General features: G+C 39.6%; 1 protein-coding gene across 5 annotated transcripts in view; it reads left to right on the plus strand.

The window, feature by feature from the left end:
- Positions 1 to 24,578, plus strand: part of Gpc5 (glypican 5) — a 1,436,787-nt gene that overhangs the window by 60,534 nt on the left and 1,351,675 nt on the right. For all 5 annotated transcript variants that reach the window (XM_039093413.2, XM_039093414.2, XM_063274345.1 and 2 more), the window contains one exon: positions 1,865 to 2,026. In XM_039093413.2, the coding sequence (XP_038949341.1) occupies positions 1,918 to 2,026 (109 nt within the window). In that variant the 5' untranslated portion in view covers positions 1,865 to 1,917. The remainder of the gene's footprint in view (positions 1 to 1,864; positions 2,027 to 24,578) is intronic.

Raw genomic sequence — 24,578 nt, forward strand, 5'->3', positions numbered from 1 at the left:
TTTGAGGTCATCAATATTAAATTTGAGGTAGAGAACAATGCTGCCTTCTGGAGACATGCTTGCACTAATGTACCACGGTTATTTTAAAATCCTTCTAGTTACTCTTACTCTAGATAGGATTATGTGCTTCAATGTTAGTTGTTTCTCTTTCCTATTTATTATTTTGCTTTTCTGAACACTAGTCCACCAATTTTTCCATTTAGGAAAAACCCAAGAGTCAATTTTATTCTTTGAAATAGAATTTGCTTGTATATCACTTTTAGGTAAGATAAATGAAAAGATGTCAATCTTTTACCTATTGCGATGTCTGTAGAGAGTTGGCTCTTCTTAGCTTTGTAAAATGCTCAAATATTGTCATTTCTTGCTTAACTTTGGTAAACTAAAGCCAACACTGTTTTTTTAAAGATGCTACGTGATGACTTTTTATTTGAAAGACATGTCATGGCTAGATGGACTGTCAGCTAAGAGCACATGCTGTTCTTCGAGAGGACCAGTTTCTAGTACAGGTCAGGAGGTTCACAGCCTCCTGTAACTCCAGTTTCAGGGGAGACAACACCCTCTTCTAATCTCCTCTAGCACCTTCACATCTTGTTTTGTAAAATCCCGAACCTTTGATTTACCAAATGAAGACTCAGGAGTCAGACGCTGGGTTGACAGCCTGCTAGCTCAGAGAGGCAGAAAAAGCACCCAGCGACCTTCCTGCTCCATGGAAGTCCCAGAAGGAAAAAGCTCCTCTCCTTCTCCATGCTGTCTTAAATGCCCTTCAACTCAAAGGCCTTCTTTCTGTTTCCTGGGTTTTCTTCTGTTCAGTCCCTGTCCTCTGGTTGCTTGCTCCACTTCTTGACCTAGGGTTGACTTTATTTAGCTCTTGTTTACAGAGAGCTCTTGGTTAAAGTTGTGTGCTGAGGGCTGAGGCACACCACAACAAGAAACAGATTTTCTCAGTTCACAATCTCAGGGTTTACAATGTGATCAAATATCCATCTATTATCCTTTGTAGTGCTGGATTTGTAGAAAGATAATGTGTAAATTTGGTTTTGTCATGGAATATCTTGGTTTCTCCATTTATGTTAATTGAGAGTTTTGCAGGATACAGTAACCTGGGCTGGCATTTGTGTTCTCTTAGGGTCTGTATAACATCTGTCCAGGATCTTCTGGCTTTCATAGTCTCCGGCGAGAAGTCTGGTGTGATTCTGATAGGTCTGCCTTTATATTTTACTTGACATTTTTCCCTTACTGCTTTTAATATTCTTTCTTTGTTTTGTGCATTTGTAAAGCCAGCATTGTTGTTGGCATCCCATATTGCCGGAAAGAACAGAGTGACTTTACCTAGCTTCATTTTTTTGAGAAGAACTTTAAAGAGCCTTCAGATGATCTCTATGGATGTTGGGCAAGAGTTTGAAAGGGTTACATTGGCACAGTGATATGTGTGTACGTCGATGCATGCAAACATATTTTACTTTTGTTTATTTCAGTAATAATATTAGTTAATGTCGAGCTAATGTGGGAGCTCTGAAGCTCCACGGGACAAAAAGAAAAAGTGTTCTTAGGCAATTCTAACAAACTTGCATGGAGCATTATATAAAGTCCAGGTAGCCCACCTTGCTTAAACATTTAGTGCAAAGAGGAATACCTTCGTGGAAAAGCCTGGTGTGAGCCTCTTGGCATCCCAAGGATACTGGACTTTATGTGATAATAGTGTTTGGTAGGTAATTTTTCTGATAACAAATGCACTTAAGAATCAGTTTCTAACACTGTACGCATACTTGCAGCATGCAGGATTAGTCATAACACTTGCCCTGTAAACCGTCACGTTTCTTAGATGGACTGAGAGTCATTGTGGAATATACCATTTGTCTTTCAGGACCTGATCTTCAGGTGTGCCTATCCAAAAACCCAACGTGCTGTACCAGGAAGATGGAGGAGCAGTACCAGATTGCCGCTCAGCAGGATTTGCAGCAGGTGCTACAGACATCCAGCTCAACACTAAAGTTGCTAATATCTCGGAATGCAGCTGCTTTTCAAGGTAGATGGATTTGCGTTCTGACACTAATGACCAGCCCATTTAAACCCTTTCCTTGTAATAGCAATATTAGTAAACTTGGGTAGGCTCATTTCTTTGTAATTGTGTATCATCATTCTGCTGTAAAGTGGAGTTTGTTTTCCTAGCCATTATAAATTATGCATGGAGGCTTCCTGAGTGCATATTGAATATGACAGGAGTAAATGTTGTGTTATTGAAATAATCCACAGGAATGCATACCGTTCTACAGTCCTTCAATGTTTCCATGATTCTCACCCATCATTTTTTCCCAGTGAAAATTCATATTTACCAGATCCCTTGGAGGAGGAAGTAACAAAATCTCAGTGACTTTTACCTGTATAATCATCAATTTATTTTTAAACATATGAATTGAAGAAATATTTATCTTGACTTTTCTCCTGGAAACCTCACGTGTTTTTCATGAGAACACAGGTTTGATGTGATGAGTGTATTCAAGAGTAGTAAATAGTAACATAAGAGATATTGTTGATGTTTAAGGTTCAACTAACCTCAGAATTCATCCTTAAATCAAACAGAATGTTGACACATAAAAATTCATGAGTTATGAAATTATCAGACACACTGAAGGATAGATGGTCTTTTTATTTTAGTTTTTTTCTGGAAAGTTTCTTATTACTGTAATAAAATAGCTTATTTTTCCTTATAAAGCATTAGCTATTGTGCCTATGGTTAAAATGGAAGAATTTGTTTACGTGGCTTTTTGAAACCAATTTATAGCTCTGCTTAACACGGGACACAGGTTCTGTTGATGTTCCTATGTGATAGGCATAATAATTGTCAACTTATGCAAGTAATTCGAATTGTTTACACACATAACTAAATCACAAAGCTGATTTTTAAAATTATACGTAGTAAATAAAGTAGGTGTACTAAGTCAGAACAAGGTTCAACTTGAATTAAAACGTAGCTCATCACGAATTGAGTTTTTTGTTCAGAAATTTTGAAATGTCAGCTATATTTTGGTAAATATTAGTTGGGAATTTCTACCCCGGCTTAGATCACTTAGTTCCCAAATAAAAGACACAAAACCTTTATATTTATATCAAGCCTTAAAGGTTACAGAGCTGGGTAGGTATTTACCCTCTGTGCTATTTTGTCCATTTCTCTGTCAATAGCCCCAAGATAGAACAATCCACTGATCCCACGGTGTTGTATTGCTTCTTTTACCATTTCATCTCCTCTTTGAGACCTCCTCCTCAGACCCCCAACCCCCACGAATGGAAACCTGCTCTAGGTATCTTTATTGACCAGTCAGGAATAAGTTGGGGGTAAAGTTGCATAGCATTACTTTGCGTAGTACATGAGGATCTCCTCGTTGGGGGCAACCACATCTTGGGGGCCCTTGTTTAGCATTATAACACACAGCAACAGACCAATGCTCAATACAACTATGTTTTTGGTAGGCTTTAGATTATAGCTTTATTTCTCCTATGAGACATTGTAGGGAGAAAGTCATTGACATATAATCTAAACAAAGATTTGTGATTTGAACTGGGAGAATTAGAAAGCCTCAGCTGTCCAGTGAAAATGATGTGACTACTTCTCATGATAACGAGAGCATTGTGGTGTAGAAAATATATCTTTGGAGTGAGGGGGAAGTAGAAAAGTCCAAGCCAGATAGGGAGTTTCTGATCGTCAGTCACATGCTTGAGAAAGTAAGGCCAGACATAGGTGGGAAGAAATCTTAAAACACACATACACGAGTGTTAAGGAAAAAGTTTGCATGGTGAGAATTACTTATGAACTTTTAACCCTAAGTTCATCCATTCAGAACAGGTGGCCATGCTCTGACAGAGCAGGGGAGGTCTGGATAAGTCAGCCTACTCTTCCTCAGTGGCATTGACGGCAGACCAGGGCATAGAGCCATCAGCTGTGGTCCCATAGACATTTCATATTTCTTTCCTTCAAAGGTAACTTAACAGACTTTCATTAATAACTTATTTCTAAATAAATCAATAAAGATCAAAAGATTGTGGAACCTAGAAATCTGTTGACCACTAAAGTGTGTGGAATGGCTGAAAAGCTTTGCTGAAACTGCTACAGGTTGGGTGATGACCACTTCAGTAGCAAAATGTGCATTAAGATCTGGGATCAACACTTACTGTTCCACATCATTTATTGCTCTATAGCCTTTTTATCTTTCTGCCTAGTGAGTTTCACGTGCTGTTACTAACAAGATAAACTTTGGCTTTAAGATTAATTATAAAAATAACAGTAAAAAGGTATTATGGAATGATTTTCTCTAAGCAACTATCATGATCACCACTGTCAGGCATCATTTTGGAGTCAGAAGAAGACAATATAGATTTAGAAGGAATTTGCCCATATTCTTATATTGGAACAAAACTTTCAAGGATAGCAGCCCTTAATTAAATGAACAGAAGAGTTGACTTGGGCCATGATTTCATAAATGAGCCTTAAATATGTCTGCCCAAAACAAGATGAGAAATCACATTTGCTGTATCATAATTGAGCAGGCCACTTTGCCAATTAGCTACTGAAAAATGAATCTTTATTTAAAACAATCCACCACATTGCATGTGGATGCAATCTGCTTGACCGAGATTTAAGAGATCAGTTCACAGCTCCAGAACATTGACTTGGTAATTTTACTTTACATTTTCTTTTTTTTTATGACTGAGTTCCTCCTTTGATTTTTTCTTTTCTTTTATTGAAATTAGCTCCTTTCTCACACAATATTCCGGTTATGTTTTTCTTTTCCTCCACTCCTTCCAGTTTGTCCCCACCTTCCTTCTCATCAAGATCTACCCCTTCTTGGATCTCTCAATAGAAAACAAACAGGTTTTCTAAGGAATTAAAAACAAAATAAAATAATAAAATAAAGTAAAACAAAATGGAATAAAACATAACTCATAGGAATTGGACAAAACCAACAAACTGAAGGAAAAGAATCCAAGAAAAGACACCAGAAACAGAGAACCATTTGTTAGGGCCCATAATCAGGAACCCCATAAAAACACTAGACTGAAGACACAAGAAATAGAGATCCATTTGTTCCCACACCAGGAACCCCATAGAAACACTAGACTGAAAGTCAATGCATGCAAAGGTCTGAGAAGGAAAATATGTACATTAAAAAAATAATGTTTTTCAGAGAAGAGAACTCTGACATGACGTTATGAGACAAGGAGCCTCCAAACATACCAGTGAGTTTGTTTTTTGCTGGCCATCTACCCCTGAACACGCAGCCTACCTTTAACGTTAGTTTGTTGTAGGCAGGATAAATTTGGGGCTGAAAGTTGTGGGTGGGCTGCTGTCCCTATCCCTCCACTGCGGCTCCTGCCTTGCTACAGGAGGTGTCCTCTTCAGGTTCCACATCTCCTCTGCTGTGATTGTCAGCTAAGTTCACCTCTAAGGATTCTTGGGAGCCTCTTCTATCCCAGGTCTCTGGCACATCCTCAAGATCCCCTACCTCCATATAGATCTGCAGATTTCCATTCATCCTCATGGCCATTTGGCCCTTGATCCTGTCTCTCCCCACACCAGATCCTGAACCCCCCATCCCCCTTCCCATCGCCTCCATCTACTGCTCACGACTATTTTATTCCCCGGTCTAAGCAGGATTCAGGCTTCCTTCCTTCTTGTTTAGCTTCCTTGTGTCTGTGTAGTGTAGTGGTGGTATCTTGTGTTTTATGGCTAATATCCACTTATAAGTGAGCACATACCATGCATGCCCTTTTGTGGCTGGGTTACCTCTCTCGGGATGATATTCTGAAGTTCCATCCATTTACCCGCAAAGTTCATGATGTCTTTGTATTTAGTAGCTGAAGAGCATTCCATTGTGTAGATGTACATTTGTCTTATCCGTTCTTCAGTTAAGAGACACCTAGGTTGTTTCCAGTTTCCAGCTATTACGAATGAAACTGCTATGAACCTAGTTGAGAAAGTGGGATATCGGGGACTTTGTGGGTATACGCTCAGGAGTACTAGAGCTGGGTCTTGAGGTAGAACTATTCCCAGTTTCCTGGGAAACAGCCAAATCGATTTCCAAAGTGGTTGTTCAAGTTTGCACTCCCGCAGGCAGTGAAGGAGTGTTCCCCTTGCTCTACATCCTCTCCAGCATGTGCTGTCTCTTGAGCTTTTCATCTTAGCCATTCTGACGGCGGTAAGAGGGAACCTCAGAGTCCTTTTGATTTATATTTCCCTGATGACTTAGGATGTTGAACATTTTTTTAAAGTGCTTCTTGGCCATCTGAGATTTGTCTGGTGAGAACTCTCTGTGTAGCTCCGTACCCTATTTTTAATTGGGTTATTAGGGTTGGTGTCTACTTCGTTGAATTCTTTATCAACTTTGGATATGAGCCCTCTGTCAACTATAGAGTTGGCGACGATCCTGTCCCGGTCTGTAGGCTGCTGCTTTGTCCTGTGGACAGTGTTCTTTGGCTTACAGAACACTTTCGGTTTCACGAGGTCCCACTTCTCAGCAAGAAATGGAGAGGTGGGGATAGAGCAGAGACTGAGAAAATGGCCAGGCAATAACCAGATCACTGGCTACACACTGAACAGGCAAGCAGCGATCCATGACACTATTAACTCGTCTTCTATTACGCTTTCAGAAAGGAGCTTAGCAAGGCTGTCCTCTGAGAGACTCCACCCTGCAGTGGAGTCATGACTCAGATGGATGCAGACACACCACAGCCAAACACTGGATAGAGCTTGGGGACTCTTATGGAATGGTTGAGGGCAGGATTGGGGCTCCTGAAGGGCACCCTTGAGAGCTTTCAGAAACTGAATCACCAACCAAAGAGCATGCACTGGGTGAACCTTCCACGCACATCTGTAGCTTATGTGGAGCCTGGTCTTCTTGTGGGTCTCAAACAACTGGAGTGGGGGTCAGGGATATCCTTAAAGCTGTTGCCTGTCTGCGGAATGCTTTGTTCTAGCTTGGCTGTCTTGGCCTCAGTGGGAGAGGATGTGCCTAGATCTGCAGAGATTATTTTCAGCTCTAGGACCCCATCTGGAGCAGACAGTGCAGGCGCTGTGCATGCTGCCTCAATCTCTCTGATTTCTATTTGTGTAGATCTTGTGGAATTTGTAGGGTCTTTTTCTCCTGGTGTCCTCTGTCTCCTTTGACTCTTACATGCTGTCCTCCCTTTTTTCCCCCTGCACAATTCCCTGTGCAATAAGGGGACATTTTGATAAATTTAGGATTGATTATTTCAAGGTCTCTCATTCTCAGTATATTGTCTTTATTCCTGTCTTCTACAGGAGAAAGTTTCTCTGATGATAGCATAGCAAGGTACTGATCTATGAGTTGAACAGAATATCATTAGGAGTCATTTTATTGTTACCTTAAAAAAGAGTAGTATTCTTTTTATCCTACATTTCAGGACTATCTAGTTGCAAGTTCATGGTCACCCAGCCAGTGTTGGGTATGGGTTCCATCTAGTGGAGTGACCCTAAGTCACATCAGATGTAGGTCAGTCACTTTCCCAGTCTTTCAGTCACCATTGCACACTAGCATACCTTGCAGACAGGAATGAGACTGTTGTAGGCCAAAGAGTTTGTGGTTGAGATATTTCCATTTCTTTTTAAAAATTTTATTTACTTTGATAATTTCCTTCAAGAGCATGGCATCTAGGCTACTCTCACCCTTCTTTACCCTTCAATCTCTCTAAAGTCCCATATCTCTCTCCCAAATTAATGAACTCTTTCTTTTTGCTACATATATGTACAATTACACATATATGATGTATTTTCCCCAGACATTTTAAAATGTCAGAATTCAAAGTAATAGAATATATGTGTGTGTATGTGTGTGTAGTATATGTATATATGTATATATATGTGTATATGTGTATGAATATGTATGTATGTATGTATATGTGTGTGTGTGTGTGTGTGTGTGTGTGTGTGTGAGAGAGAGAGAGAGAGAGAGAGAGAGAGAGAGAGAGAGAGAGAGAGAGAAGGTATATATGTATGAATATGTTCTACTGAATCCATTTAGCTTTGCTTGAATACATGTGTGTTCAGGGTTGACATGTTTAGACACACTGTGTAGTAGTTCTTCCCTGAAGGAAACTATTTCTCCTCACAGCACTCATTGTTTTTCCACATAGGCATGGTACCCTGTGGAATTTCCCATCCACGTTTGCATGTTAGTTGGTGTTGCCATTGTGCTGGTCTTGTTGAGAGTTCACAGACTTTACCTGTCATGTCTAGGGGACACCACCTAGCAGCAGGTGCACTGGGCCCTTGGCTCCTGTAATGTTTTGTGTCCTCTCCCATGACTTTCCATGAACCTTAGGTTCAGGGTTGTACTACACTTGTATCTACCGGGGCTGGACACCTTATGGCCACTTACTCTTTGTGTTCTGATCAGTTGTGGATTTCTGTAATAGTTATCATTCATTGACAAAAAGAAGCTTCTTCAATGAGGAATGAGAACCACACTTAACTCTGGATGTAAGGATGAGTATTTAGAACATAGTTAGAACATAAATTGGTTTAACAAGATGACAGTAATCCCTAGCCATGATTAGCGGGTTGTGTTCATAGTACTAAGCATGAATTATCTCTCATTGAGTGCCTTAAATCCATGATAGATAGTTCTTGGTCACCTCCAAGATAAAAGTGCCACCCAAAGACTGTGAAGACAGACTTGCCATTCTGGTCATTGTCGTGGTTCCTCAGCCTTTACATTTCCAACTACTACCTCTCCAGTGTGGGAGCCTGAATACTACCTCCTGGTGCTGAGAGCCAGGCCTTCCAGATTAGCTCCTACTCCATTCCTTCAGGCCTTGTGTCTGAAGTGTGTGTTGTCTGTAGGGCCTCCCCTGCAAGCTCCAGAAGTATATTGAAAGGAAAAGTAATAATTCATCTTGCTTTGGGAGATTCTTGTATTAACCTGACCAACAACATGAAGGAGGTTTCCCATCCCTAGCACTAGGGGTTCACAGCTCTTTTGGAGGCACCACCATTTTATGTGCTGTAACTATATGTATGGATGCTCACACGTATATATTTTTCTCTTGCCTTCCCTCGCCTTCCCTCCCTTCCCTCCCCTGCCCTCCCCTCCCCTTCTTTTTTCCTTTGAGACAGGATATTTACTGTGTCATTCTGGTAGGCTTGGAATGTACTGGTAAGATGTAGTTAAGCTGACCTTAAACTCACAGAGATGCTTTTGCTTCTATCTCTTGAGTACTTGGATTAAATGTATATACCACCATGCTGATTTTATACATATATATGTATATATATTTATATATGAAGTATATATAAATATATAATATATTTATATATGCATTTATAAATATAAGTGCATTGTATGTGTATATGTAAATATATGTATATTAATATTATATTTATATCCACATAAGTTATATATGTATATTATACATGCACATATTTTAATATATATGTATATATAAATATATGTATACATATTCACATAAACATTTAAGTAAGATTATGACATAATATATTTATGGTTGTTATATCTCTTCTGGCCATTAGTTTCCATTGAGCAATCAGCTGTTATTCTGATGTATTTTCTTTTATATGTGACTTGTGATTTTTCTCTTTCTTCTTTCAATATGATCCCTTAGTTATATATATTTAGTGTCTCAACTATAATATGCCAAGGGGAGTTTTCTTTTTGGCTCTGTTTGCTTGAGCATATGAGTTTATGTGACTCAATTCCTCCAAAAAGACCATACCTATTCCAACAAGTTCACCCCTTCTAATAGCTCAGCCACTCCCCATGGACCAAGCATAGTCAAACCACCACATTCCACTTCCCGGCTGTCATATGCTTGTTTGAACACATGAGTCTATGGGGGCTATAACTAGATACAGCATAATTGCAAGATACAGTTAGCCCAACTGCAAAAGTCTTCATAGTCTTTTCAGAGATTCCTGTGATCTCAGTTTGGGAAAGTTCCTTGATGTCCTTGTTAAAGGTCTGGTCTAAGCCATTGTCTTGGGATTCTTCTTTCTCTTTGCCCATGATTCACAAATTTCATTTTTACATGGTATCAAGGTCCCTACATATCCCTTTAGTTCGTTTGCCCTCCCATCTTAAATATTCTTTGTTTAAGCCATCCAGTTCCTCAACTTTACTTTGAGTCTTGATATTCTATCTTCTATTTAGTTTGCTTTCCACGAGTTTTTTAATGGAATTTTTTTTCAATTCCCTGTTCATTTCAGCATGTGCTTTCCTGAGTATTTCTATCTCTTTACCAAATTCAGTTTTCATATTCTGAACTTTCTTTGTCATTCCATTAGGCACATACTTGTGTTTTTTTGAACTTTGTTTGCCTCCCTCGGTTCACTGAGATGTTTGTTCATGTCTCCTCTAATCACGATGGATTATTCGATCACATTTATGATTATTCTAAATCTCATGTCCCACACTTTATCTAGGTAATTACCATGGGGAAATTTCCATAGGCCCAATGCTAGAGGAGTCATGGGTTTAGCCTGTGTAAAATTTACATTGGTGTTAGAATCTTCTACTTGGGTATACCATATGTAGGCTATTAGGCTAGACTATGCTTCAGGGACAACTCTACCTTTCCAAAATAATTACTGGAGTTCATCTCAGTTGCATTTTCTCATAATAAACCAAATTAGTAATCACATAAATATTGCTGCAAGGGTTCTGTGCAATGGCTTGGGATGCCAGTCACTGTTTCTTGAGACAGTCACGCTTGGAGCACTTTGTAACCTAAAGGGAACAAGCTGATATTCTCATGTTGACTATGCAGAGAGAATCAGGGCTGTCTACAGAGAGGCACACTGCCCTTGTCAAGCACAGACACTGTTTCTCATTTGCACAGGCTGCACATGCTCATGAATAAAGCAAGACAGCCCTGGATAACTGAGAATGTGTGTCCCTTTGGCTTTTGATGATGACTGTGATTGCCTGCTATAAACATGTTTTGAAAATTGTTAAAATAAATGTTTTATTTATGTACGCACTGAGGTATAGTGAGACTCCTGCAGCAATAGGGAAATGGACATAATATGTCATGTCCTGAAAAAGCAGCTCCCACAGCTCTCCTTCTTGTCGCCCTTCCAGTCTCTGCTCCAGCACAGTGTTGACATTTAGTTCTACAACTTAAACCTATCAGAAATTTCAGTATCATTTGTAGAATGAAACCTGGTGGTATTTTTATTAAAGGACACATTAGAATTTGTGTTCCCTATAAACATTGGGGTGATAAGACTAAGAAATCGATTGTTTTCTCCCTGATGCACTGCTCTCCATTTTCCTCACCTTCAAATACATTAAAATATTTCTAATAAATCTAAGGTAGCTACTCATCTGTGTTGTGGAAAATTCCCAATATCATGTATGACTTTGAAAATGAACAATATTGTTTAATCTGAGCAATTAGTGATATTTAGAACAGAATCTATTAATTTTTGTTTAGTATTTCATTGTCTTGGCTTATTAAATTTCATCCATTAATTATGAACACTTCAAAGATTAATAAACTTATCTCTATTTTTTTTTGAAAATTCAAGGATCAAGAATTAATAAAACTGCATTCTTGTATTTTCTAAAATATTGGAGTTATTCAAATTTAAGCATCCTATTTTTAAAAAATAGATTCATTTATTTTATGTGTATGGGTAGTTTTGCCAGTATATGTCTACACGCAGTCATATTTAACGCGTGCAGAGTCCAGAATGGGCCTCAGGTCTTCTGCGACTGGAGACGTAGATGACTGACTTTTCCTGTGGACATGGGAACGAACCCGGAGGCTACGGAAGAGGAGCCATTGCTCCTAACTGCTGAGCCACTTCTCCAGCCCGAATAGCCTAGTTCACAACGGCTGAAATAAAAAGTGAGCGCCAGTGAGGAGAAATATGCAGAAAGAATAATTTAATAATGGTATAATTTAAATCTTTTTGTTTATCTGTAGTTCAAACACATATATGATGAAATGATGAAATGTTTTTATCTACACTTCTTATTTCCTTCCCCAAATTCTCCATATCTTTCCATCATGACCTTTTGGGTTTGTTTTTAATCCAGTATGATCAAGTTTTTAGCTAGTCATCTACTGAAGCATGGAACCTATTAGTTTCAACCATGAATATATATATATATAATCTCTTTGTGTGTGTATGTGTGTGTGTGTGTGTGATTGAGTAGGTTATATTTAGGAATATAGATATATACACATATACATTCATTAACAATTAATGAAAAGAGAAAAGAGAAACCATGCAATTTAAGGAGTGCAGGAAAGGGTAAATCGGAAGGAAGGGTAATTTGGAAGGAAGAAGAGGAAGGGAGAGATATTGTAATTATAACATATAATTACATCTTCTTTTTATATCAGAAAAGAATAGTGAAGTAATAACAACAACGAGAAAAGATTCTCCTTTGCTCACAGTCTCATAATCTGCCCTTCCTCAGAAAGACGTGTTGCCTCATCCATCGGTGCCTTCAGTTTGACTAGCTTAGTCTTATGAAGGCTTTATACATGTAACCGCAGCAGCAGTCTGTCCATGACTGTGATGGTCCCGAGTTAGCACTCCACAGCAATCCTCCTGCACTGTGGCTATTAACTTCTCCACCTCCCCTTCAGAGATGGTGCTATTTAAGGCTGAGGACTGGGCCCTTTATTCTCAGTACTCTGAGAATGCAGGTCTCTCTCTCCATTGGCAGCTGTCCATTGCACAAAGAACTCCTGACTAAGGTTGAGAGAGCCCAGGTCTATATGTAGAAGCATAAAAATTTAGATGGTAAAACTAATAACAGTTCTACCCTAGGGCCCCTGACTTCTCCAGCTAGGAGTTGTTGACAGTTCTAGGCATGAAGTTCCCTCTTCGGACCTTAAATCCGATCAGAATCCAGTTATTTGCCTCAGGAAAGCCCCGCTATTCTGTGTAGCAGGCCTCAAATCTAATCAGAAAGCAGTAGACTATGCCCATCACAGTTCCTCCAGGAGGTGCATCTTGTCCTGCTACATGCAAGGCCAGATGCTCCACAAGAGGCCTGTAAGCTACTTTCCCGGACTGTGAAAGCCAGCAGGGGGAAGTTCCTAGTCAGTTTGAAATAGTCCCTTTCCCCTGGTCTAAAAAGTCTTCACCTGTAGAACCTTAGCATCTATCTGTGGGGAATAACCAAAGGCAACAGTAATAGCCAGTGATGTTTCAGTGTCCTCCCCGTTCTCCCTAATAACTCACCAGGAACGCATACCATGGACTGTGCTTTTCACTTAATAGCCAGTGTCTTCTGGGGATGGAAATGGTCTGTTCATACAGAGTAAATCCATCCCCTTTGGGATTCGTATATGGACATGGCCTTTTGATATTCTGTTTTCCATATGACCTTGGTGAGGCTTCTCTGCTGAGGTCTTTATTTGACTCATTAAAATGTTCATTTCTGGCATCGTTTTAGCTTGCTTTTCTTCAGGAATTTGATTGTTTTCTTATCTTGTTCTGACTTTCTTCTTTCACTCAGGCCTCCTCCTCTTCCTCCTTTTCCTCCTCTTCCTAGTGGTTTGAACATAATTTTCATTATATTTTGGAATTGATTGTCTGGAAGTTCTATGACACCCTTCTCCCTGGAGTCTATTATCATGAGACTAGTAACCTTGGAGGAAGACATGTTGTCTTGGATTTTCATGCTCTTTGTACTATGATTTGTGCACTTGGAGCAAGTGGGTTGAGAGTAGACCTGAGGCTAATATAGTCTGCAGACTATAAAACTCAGCAGTGTTAGCGGAAAGACACAAGGTTAGGCGATGGTTTTAGGGTCAGGGACCCCTTACCTTTTGGCACCAAGAGCTGGGAGGAAGAAGTTTGAGACCAGTAGTCATGACCTGAATAGCCATTACCTTTTGATGCCTACCTAGATCTGGGCAAACTGGGAAAGGTTAGTTAAGTAATGATGTTTTTAATTTTTAGCTTTGAGATTGTAATTATGATATTTCTCCTTTCCATTTCCTTTCTCCAAGCTCTCCGACATACTCCTCCTGGTGTCTTTCAAATTTGTGGCCTCTTTTTTCACCAATAATTGCTATTATATATATTTAAATATTATATATATAAATATGATTATATATACAAATATAATTATATATATGTAAATTTCCTGCTCAGTCTGTATAATGTTAATCTATGTACATTCAGGACTGACCCATTTGGTATTGGATAACCAATTATTATGCTCTGCCTTGAAAAAGGACTATTTCTCCAGCTTTCAGAATTCCATAGTTACCTTTCTTTGTGTAGGGTTGAGGCCTCGTGGGATTTCCTCCATGAATAATGATATTTTTAACGGTAAGACGTATTTGATCAAAAGCTTAGAGTTAGAGAAAATATAGCCTTTGAGAGATTAGCTCACTGTTCTCTAACTGTAGCAGTCAGTACAGAGATCCAGCAAGTATAATTAAATGTCCTGGAGGAATACGTGAAGGTGAAGCAATGTGTGTTACTTAGCATAGGAAGGTTTCCAAGGAGACAAAAGATCCCATACCCCCCTTCTCTCCTCCTTCCCATCCTTTACCTCCTTCTAACCTACGCTGACATTTTTACTGTGTCTCTTGAGTACTTACGGAGAAACAAGAGTATGAGGGGCTTAAATTGTACCCAATATCTAAATATTCACCTACATTATTCTTCAAAGAATGTTTAAATTTATTTATTTTATATGAATACTCTGTCACTATCTTCAGACACACCAGAAGAGGGCATCGGATTCCATTACAGATGGTTGCAAGCCACCATGTGGTTGCTGGGAATTGAACTCAGGACTACTGGAGGAGCAGTCAGTGCCCTTAACCACTGAGCCCTCTCTCCAGCCCCTCTGCGTTACTTTTATCTCTTGCTGGAGATTCATGTTATGCTATTTTGTGTCTTATCGATCATAAGTTAAGGTGACTACACCATAGTTTCTCTGTCAGTGGCGCCATACCTAGATTGCACTCCTGCCTGCTGGTGAATTGACTGTCTCATACGGCAGGTGTCCAGGCAATTGTTTTCTACCTCTATCCTTTATCTCTAAAGAGTTAAAAATTGTTCTTTTAAGATATGTGTCAAGAGGTTGCCATCAATTATGGAAAATAGGTCAATCTATATTTTAGGTAAAGGTTATGAGATTTTGAATTATTTTTCAGCTGGAAATAATCTTGATTTGCACAAAACATTATCAATAGTGAGACTTTATAATTTTAATATGTTTACACCAAACGCTCCATCTGTCTGTCTGTCTATCTATCTATCTATCCACTCTAGATTTTATTCCCCTCTCAGTCCACCCCTCTGACTGTTCTGCATCCCATACCTCTTCCCCGCCTCCCTATCTCCATGGGGATGTCCTTCACCCCCAACCCTCACCCCACCAGACCTTTCCCTGGGGCTTCCAGTCTCTTGCGGGTTAGATGCATCTTCTCTGACTGAACCCAGACCTGGCAGTCCTCTGCTGCACCTGTGTTAGGGTCCACGAAAACTCTTTTGGAAACTCCAAAAGTAAAATTTTGGGGCTTTGGAGGTCCTATAGTGACATGTTTGTCGTGAAAGCATACACCATACACACCTAAGTCTGATTCCCAGAAACTATAAAAAGGTGGGTGATTCCCTTTGGCTATCCAGTACCAAACTGTCAGCCCTGAAAACATACACAGAGGTGACATTACACGGACTGAGCAGGTTCTATGTAGGAACATATGTGCATGTACATGTATTCATGCACTAACAATGAAAACAGAGACTTAAAGAAAGCAAGGGAAAGTTTATCGAAAGGTTTGAAGGGAGGAAATGGAGGGAGAAATCTTATGTTATAATCTTTAAAAATTGTAAAAAAAAAAAATCTGGCTGTGGGATCCTGTTTCCAAGACTGGGTGGTGGAGGCAGGAATTCATGCCCCATGAATTTCACCAGCCTGCAGTCGGGTTGATAGAATATGCACATTGACCGGCTTACTAAGTCCTTATTAAAGTTGCTTTTCTGGGTAGCAAGACAGGTTACAGTCCCACCATCATTTGGGTGACTTGTTGCTTGGCCACTTTCTTCTCACAGAGTGTTCTCATGATTTTAAAAGGTAAGCGTGATAGACATGAAACGATCCATTGTGTGCAGCCTCGTGGGCAGTAGTGCGTGTTGCTCCCCGATGATTGCATGCTCTGTGTGGCTCCCTGATGACGGCACACTGTGTGCGGCTCCCAGATGACTGCACTGTGCGCGGCTCCCCCATGACTGCACACTGTGTGCGGCTCCCCGATGACTGCATACTGTGTGCACCTCCCCCATGACTGCACACTGTGCGGCTCCCCGATGACTGCACTGTGCGCGGCTCCCCCATGACTGCACACTGTGTGCGGTTCCCCATGACTGCACACTGTGTGCACCTCCCCCATGACTGTACACTGTGCGCGGCTCCCCGATGACTGCACACTGTGTGTGGCTCTCCGATGATTGAACACTGAGTGCAGCTCCCTGATGATTCCACAGCTTGAGTTATTTTTCCTTCACCGGGGCCTTTGTTTTGTTGCACCATAAGCCTCTATGAATATATCACAGACATATATCTACATACCTAGAGAATATGTTCAGATATCCCCTTAGTTTTACGAATTTGAAAATTCTCATGATAATAATCAAAACTCTTCCTCTTTCCTATAACAACCTGAGTCCTGCACATCCTGAGGATGGCAGCCATGTCATTCCTGCCTCTGTTTCTGAGCTTTTCATTGGCTGTTCCCTGTTTATCTGCTATCACATTAATTTAGCATGGCATATTTTCTCAAGTTCCAGCCTCATAAATAAATACCTCCACATTCCTATGATGGGTGCTTATGTAAACCCTATCAGCTGATAGTGGTGGAGATGACTCAGAGACCACAGTTTCCCCCTGAGCACAGTTGCTCTGTCTGCGTGGGATCCAGCCTTCCAGTGCTGATACTCAGAGCCCAGGTCCTCTGCTGTTTCCTCTGGGCTATAGATCTTCTGTGATGGAGAACTCGCGTCTTCATCATAGGAAGTCAGAAAGTGCATCTTCCAGTTTCCAGGATGTATTGTGTGAACACAGAACTATTAAATGCCTAACATGTACTCTCATTGTCAATGCGAATCAAGTACTCCTTGATTCCTCTATCCCTATTAGGTATCACAGGGATGATTAAATGCACAGGTTAGTAATTAGTAAGGCACAGTAATCTTTATAAAGTAGAGATGAAGTATATGGTCTTATTGTTATTATGCCTAATACACACACATATTAAATATTAGGTTTCGCGATGATTCAATGACAAGAAATGAGCAAGTCTTATCTGCTATTAAAGTGTAGCTTATTTACCTTAGAAATGTATACTTCTTTTTAATTTTTATCATTGATTCTTTGTGAGTGTCACACAATGTACCCCAATCCCACTCATCTCCACATCCCTTCATATCTGCCTCTGCCCTTGTAACTCCCCCAAAACAAAACAAACCAAAACTGAAATCTCACCATGGAAGCTGCACTGTATCACAGTACGTCACACAGTATACACTTTTTTTCAAACAGCTTTACTTGCAAACGCCCATTGCGATGGGTTATTGGTATGCTCTCAGGCTTCTAGCTTCCGCTACACTATCAATACTGTATCCTCCCTGAGACTCCTCTTGAACATCTTGTTGTTGCCTTGAGTCATGGATATCCTACCGCTTTGGATCAGGAAGACAGACCCCTCACATGCTCCAGCAGTTCACAGATGGGGTGAATATTGGGATGGGCCAGCTTACAGCCTTAGATCTGGGCCTGAGTGGAAGCGGAGTTTGTTAGCCCACCAGCTTTCCTGCTCACCTACCCTCAAGGCAGTTCTCCCACACCCTTGCAGTCAAAGCCATCTCTATTGCCCAGGCCCAGTGTGGGCCCCCTCTCCCAAGTGCTGCAGCTAGTGAGGGTTGGGGCCAGCTCAGTACAATGCTTGTACATCAACATGGCCTTATGAGGCAGCTCAGACCAGGAACATCCACATGGCCTTTGGTGGTAATAAAGCTTTAGATATCAACACAAACCCTGGCTGTGATAAGACCATGAACTTAGACATGGCCTCCAGTGTCGGGCATGGGCCCAGATGTCACCAAGGCGTCAGGTGGCAGCACAGGCCACTCAGATCAGTTTGGCCCCCAGCATCAGTACTGGCTGCAGACATCAACATGGTCTCAGTCAGTAGCCTAGACCACTGACATCCAGATGGCCTTCAGTGGCAACATGGGCCACAGCCATCAGCACAGACCTAGCTGTAACAGGGCCACCGACTCAGAAACAGCCTTTAATGGCAGCTCAGGCCCAGTTATCACCATGACCCCAGGTGGTTTGCACAGTCACCTCATATCCACCTGTGCTTCACCACTGTTGTATCTGCACGTCCACCTGTCTCCACAGTGCACAAATCACTCGGCTTGGCTTTTCCTCCCATCTCTCTCATACTGCCTCTTCCTATCTCCCCAGCATAATATTCACTCATTGTATTGGCGCTCAACACAGGACCCTGGGACTGGGCACATGGGTGTCTCTGAAATGTCTACTTCTAAAGAGGCAATAATTGTTGACAAACTTAATCATGGGTTTTCCTAAAACCCAAATTTATTTTGATCAACTTTTGTCTTATTTTATGTGACTACATATTTAAAAGGTGAAACAGAGGAAATAAAACAAAGCTGCCCTTTCCTGAATACTGCACAGAAATTAACATTAGAGTGGCAGTAGGACTACTATACTTTTTGATTTTTATAATTCAATAAGATAAATTATTTAGAGAAAAAAATTACCAGATGGAACAAATACTGACACATGCAGCCAATTGTGAAATTTATACTTTCCCTTAGTTTATTCCTTTCCAAAAAAATATTTGAATATTGCCATTTTTGTTAGATTTTTGATTATCATGTTGGTGTATGTCTTGTAAATAATTGTTCTGTAAAACAAAACATTTTAACATCCAAAATAAGTTATAAAAGACTGCTTTAGGGATTAGAGAGATTGTGAAGCAGCTAAAGCCGTTCCTGGTAGCTTGTAAGTGCCTATCAACTCCAGTTCTAGGGGGCCTGATATTATCTGCCGACCTTCATGGGTGCAAGGCACACACATGCTACATTTATTTACATGCATGTACTAATATTCATACACATAGAATGAAAGGGAACACTACTTTAAAATTAAATAAGCTGGTGGAAATTGAGAATAAGGTTCATTTGAGTATTTTATAATATATTTTATATAAAAGACAGAACTTTAGGTAATAAATGCTATTTTTATTACAAATTATTACTAACATACAGCTATTATAAATTTTTTTGCGTTAGACAAAATTAATTGAATGTTGTCTTGAGGGAGTAAATGACCAGCTCTTCTCAAGTGTTGTTTTAGTTTTAATTTATTTTAGCTTTATGAAATGTCACTTACCCCTGAAATGTGTACAATATGACCAAATAGTTTTAAAAAGACTGTTGTCAATATTTTCAGAGTTCATAGCTTCATGTTCTTTAAGACCCTACAAAAATTTATGCACAATAATTAGGATCACTTCAGTTTTAAATGAAATATAATGACACTAAAATATTAAAGAAATTACTTGGGCATGGGTTAAACATCTTCAGTCACAACCAGGAGGTAGAGGCAGATAGAGCTCTGTGAGTTCCAAGTCCGCTTGGCCTACACAATAGGTTTCAGGACAACCAAGACTATCCAGAGAGACACTGTCTCAAAAATTATGGAAACAAATAAGAATCAATTCAATAACATATTTTAGTCTTTTTCATATTATTTCATAGCAGTATTGATTTATATTTGAACATGATTATTCTATATGTGTTCTATGGAAAACATTTTTTCCTGTTTGCCTTATTGGTGAACATCTTCCAATATCGTACATGTAGGCACAATGAGCCCAGCTATAGAGATAGGACATGATAGAAAATGGAGTGGGAATTATTTACATGGTTTGAAATGGTGCTTTTGGGCAGCAAGAAGGGAAATTAACAACAAAAATTGTAGCTCAACACTTGAGACAACTAATTAATGGTAAAACAAGCATGTAGGATGTCTGGTTGTTTTTATTTCTAGCCTTCTTTACCTACTCAACAGAAGGGTATAGGTGAAGTAGCAGCCATGTACATGTTTAAGCATCTGCAGTGGAACATCATGAGTGATAGAAGATCCATCCATTCATTCAATACATTTTCATGGGGGAAGTGAGTAACCTCTATTTTCTCGCATCATTTTAAGTCTCTGAATAAAATAAAGAGCACTTGCCATATAGAAGTGTAAGTCAGGCTACAATAAATGCTTTGGGAAAATAAAGAGAGCAGGATGAAAGGGATTAGAATTACTTCAAGGTTGCAATTTTAGATTAGATATTCAGAGAAAAGTCCTTATTACATCATAGATTTGAAGCGAAAATGTTAGTCACGTGACTATCTGGGAGAAACACATTCTAGCAAGAGGGGATATGCTGAAGGCAGGGGGGAGGCTTGGGTGTGAGAGAAATAGCAGCAAGGAGGCTAGGGCAATTTATGTACAATAAGGGATATGTATAACAGGTCCTCAAAAGAATATCATAGATGCAACAGGGGGCAGAACAGGTGGGGACAAATTGGGTCTCTTCTGAAACAAGTATTTTCCCACGTAAGTTCTTGATTTATAAAATTGTCCGTAGTCTTCGGACCAGTCTATGCTGAGACTGTTTTGAACCTAAGTGCAGCTAGGAAGTTATTGTCACAAATCAGAAGAGACATCACAATGTTTTAGACCCAGTTGTTGGCTGTGGAGGCAGTAAGTAGTAGTCAGATTCAGGATATATGATCACCAGTGTCCCCTGGGCATAGTGGAAAGGAATTGGAGATAGAATGGGCCTGGGTTCAGAGAAATGTGTAGGTGTGTTTACGCAGTAGCTGCCCGCGGCACTGTGGAACCATGGAGGCCCACCTATGGGATTGTAATTGCTCATCTTTGACATGGATTTGATGAATAATTATGTGGAAGAGTCAGCAGACTGCTTTACCGCCTGGCTTGTAAAACGATAGAAATATTACTGTAATAAAACATGTATACAAAATCTCACACTAATATCTTTTTTTTTTATTAACTTGAGTATTTCTTATATACATTTCGAGTGTTATTCCCTTTCCCGGTTTCCGGGCAAACATCCCCCTCCCCCCTCCCCTTCCTTATGGGTGTTCCCCTCCCAACCCTCCCCCCATTGCCGCCCTCCCCCCCACAGTCTAGTTCACTGGGGGTTCAGTCTTAGCAGGACCCAGGGCTTCCCCTTCCACTGGTGCTCTTACTAGGATATTCATTGCTACCTATGAGGTCAGAGTCCAGGGTCAGTCCATGTATAGTCTTTAGGTAGTGGCTTAGTCCCTGGAAGCTCTGGTTGCTTGGCATTGTTGTACATATGGGGTCTCGAGCCCCTTCAAGCTCTTCCAGTTCTTTCTCTGATTCCTTCAACGGGGGTCCTATTCTCAGTTCAGTGGTTTGCTGCTGGCATTCACCTCTGTATTTGCTGTTTTCTGGCTGTGTCTCTCAGGAAAGATCTACATCCAGCTCCTGTCAGTCTGCACTTCTTTGCTTCATCCATCTTGTCTAATTGGGTGGCTGTATATGTATGGGCCACATGTGGGGCAGGCTCTGAATGGGTGTTCCTTCAGTCTCTGTTTTAATCTTTGCCTCTCCCTTCCCTGCCAAGGGTATTCTTTTTCCTCATTTAAAGAAGGAGTGAAGCATTCACATTTTGATCATCCGTCTTGAGTTTCGTTTGTTCTAGGGATCTAGGGTAATTCAAGCATTTGGGCTAATAGCCACTTATCAATGAGTGCATACCATGTATGTCTTTCTGTGATTGGGTTAGCTCACTCAGGATGATATTTTTCAGTTCCAACCATTTGCCTACGAATTTCATAAACTCGTTGTTTTTGATAGCTGAGTAATATTCCATTGTGTAGATCTACCACATTTTCTGTATCCATTCCTCTGTTGAAGGGCATCTGGGTTCTTTCCAGCTTCTGGCTATTATAAATAAGGCTGCGATGAACATAGTGGAGCACGTGTCTCTTTTATATGTTGAGGCATCTTGGGTTGCAATCCCACCAACAATGGAAGAGTGTTCCTCTTTCTCCACATCCTCACCAGCATCTGCTGTCACCTGAGTTTTTGATCTTAGCCATTCCCACTGGTGTGAGGTGAAATCTCAGGGTTGTTTTGATTTGCATTTCCCTTATGACTAAAGATGTTGAACATTTCTTTAGGTGTTTCTCAGCTATTCGGCATTCCTCAGCTGTGAATTCTTTGTTTAGCTCTGAACCCCATTTTTTAATAGGGTTATTTGTTTCCCTGCGGTCTAACTTCTTGAGTTCTTTGTATATTTTGGATATAAGGCCTCTATCTGTTGTAGGATTGGTAAAGATCTCACACTAATATCTTACATACACAGAAAGCCCCAGAAAAGTAAGAGGAGGTAATACCTGAAAAAGTAGACAGGAAGAAATAATCAAACTTAGGGCTGCAATCAGTGACGTAGAAACATACAAGGCAACAAAAACCCATGCCTGTATTTGAAAAAGTAATTTAAACAAAGTAAGTCAAAATTTCATGATTCTATATAATGAAATAGATTTCTAATATTTAGCATGATTTAAAGGTGAAGATCATAGCAAAGAAATGAATAATATACAAATCCAATTTTGGTAAAATATCTGAAGCAAGGTGAACACTAAAACAGAATTAGTGCAATTAGGCAACACTGACTAAAGCTGAATATTTGTAATTAAGCTGCAGATCATGAGTTTGGAATGGAACATATGTTTTAGACAAAAAGATACACATAGATACAAAAAATGAAAAGTAAAATTAAAAATTATTTAACAACTCAGCACATAAATTTCTTTGATGGTTTAAGACTCATTAAATCTATTTTGAAATATTGGCAAAATATTCGGAAATGAAGGCTACATTTGCTAGTTTATAGAAATTGAGAATGAAATAACTTCTGTTTACTAAGCAATATTAATAGTTGTCAATCACTTAAATGGCCTTATAGTATATTGTAAACTATTAACCATTGTAAACTATTAAAATGTAGAGAAGTTCTTAATATATAAACTGATGTTTTCTGTAGCTTTGGGCAAAGAGGAGATTAAGTTGAAAATATTACACTATTATCCATAACATTCAATTGACAAAAGGATAAGGCCTAATAGAAAACAATATACCTCTCTTTCCTCAAATAGAGGACTTAAATTTTATAACCATCCTTCAGTGTAGCTATTCATGATGGGAAATTAACCATGCATGTCTTTGTGCTTTCAAAATAAAATATATCTAGCAGTAAATGGAATATAGATACTGTAGCTTTTATGCAAAAGGCAAAGGGCTTGAAATGACGCCTCAACATCCCATGAGTCATGATAGTAAATAAATAAAGGGTAATTGTTGCATAGCTGTGCTCTGCTTTTTATTTTATTCCAGAGCAATTTTGCCTATGGATAAACTTGTGTATGAACAAAGATAATTGAACTTTCACTCCCTAAAGGACATTGTTCTTTTCTACCTACTGATTTGACTCCATCTCCCGAGGGTGAAAGCTTGACTTGAATGTTAATTTTGAAAACATTCAGTATTTTTCCTTAAGTAGGAATAAATTGAAGATAGTCTGTAATATGGGACTACTTCTTGTGGTGGGAAAATATATGTTATGAATGGACAGAAAGTATGCTTAGGAGGTTATGAAGTAGGGATAAAGAGTTTGGGAGTCCAAATGTGAATCCTGTTTTTAGACTTACTTGCTGGGCTTCAATTTTCTTGCTGTGTAAATAGAAAATAATAGTACCACCATCAATGCAGCAGTTAATGCAACTGAACTAATTCCCATGATGTTTCTACTGTGGTAGGAACTTACAGTATAAGCACTTAGCATATATTAGCCATTGTTCTTCCTTTATTTATAGAGTATTTTTTCTCCTCAATGTGTGATGGTTTGTAGTCAGTTGGTGGTTCTCTGTACTGTGGGTTATTCAATGAATTTGTTTGTTCCACTGTTAGAAATGCTGCAGTGGTTTGGTTAGAGAAGGGTCTTGGTGGTACCAATTTCTAGCTTTTTCCAAGGATCATTATGCCCATGAACTTGCCAGCAATCAGATTCATTGTAAGTGTTCAGTGTAACCAAGTATACTCTAGGATGATAAATGCCAGTTGTTGGGTGAATAATAGCAATTTGTGTTGTTTAACTAAGGGGTTGGTACTGCCTTGTTGGCAATTAAAGAGAGTCTCAAGTTGTATTAATGGTTGTAACACTTGGACATTCAATGTAGTTGAACCTGATATGAGTTCTGATATCTAATGACAGACTTACACAAGGAAGTGAAGAAGAGAGCCCATGGGAAATTATCCAATGGTTGGTTTAAGAAATAGAACAATGGGAGAGGGGAAAGGAGACAGAGGAACTAGAAGGAGAGGAGGGAGGGGAAGCTGTGATTGGGATGTAAAGTAAATCAATCAATTAATCAATCAATCAATCAATAAAAGTAAATAAAACAACCTAATTGTTATGTA

Source organism: Rattus norvegicus, chromosome 15, assembly GCF_036323735.1.
Source record: "Rattus norvegicus strain BN/NHsdMcwi chromosome 15, GRCr8, whole genome shotgun sequence".
NCBI classification, from domain to species: Eukaryota; Metazoa; Chordata; class Mammalia; order Rodentia; family Muridae; genus Rattus; species Rattus norvegicus.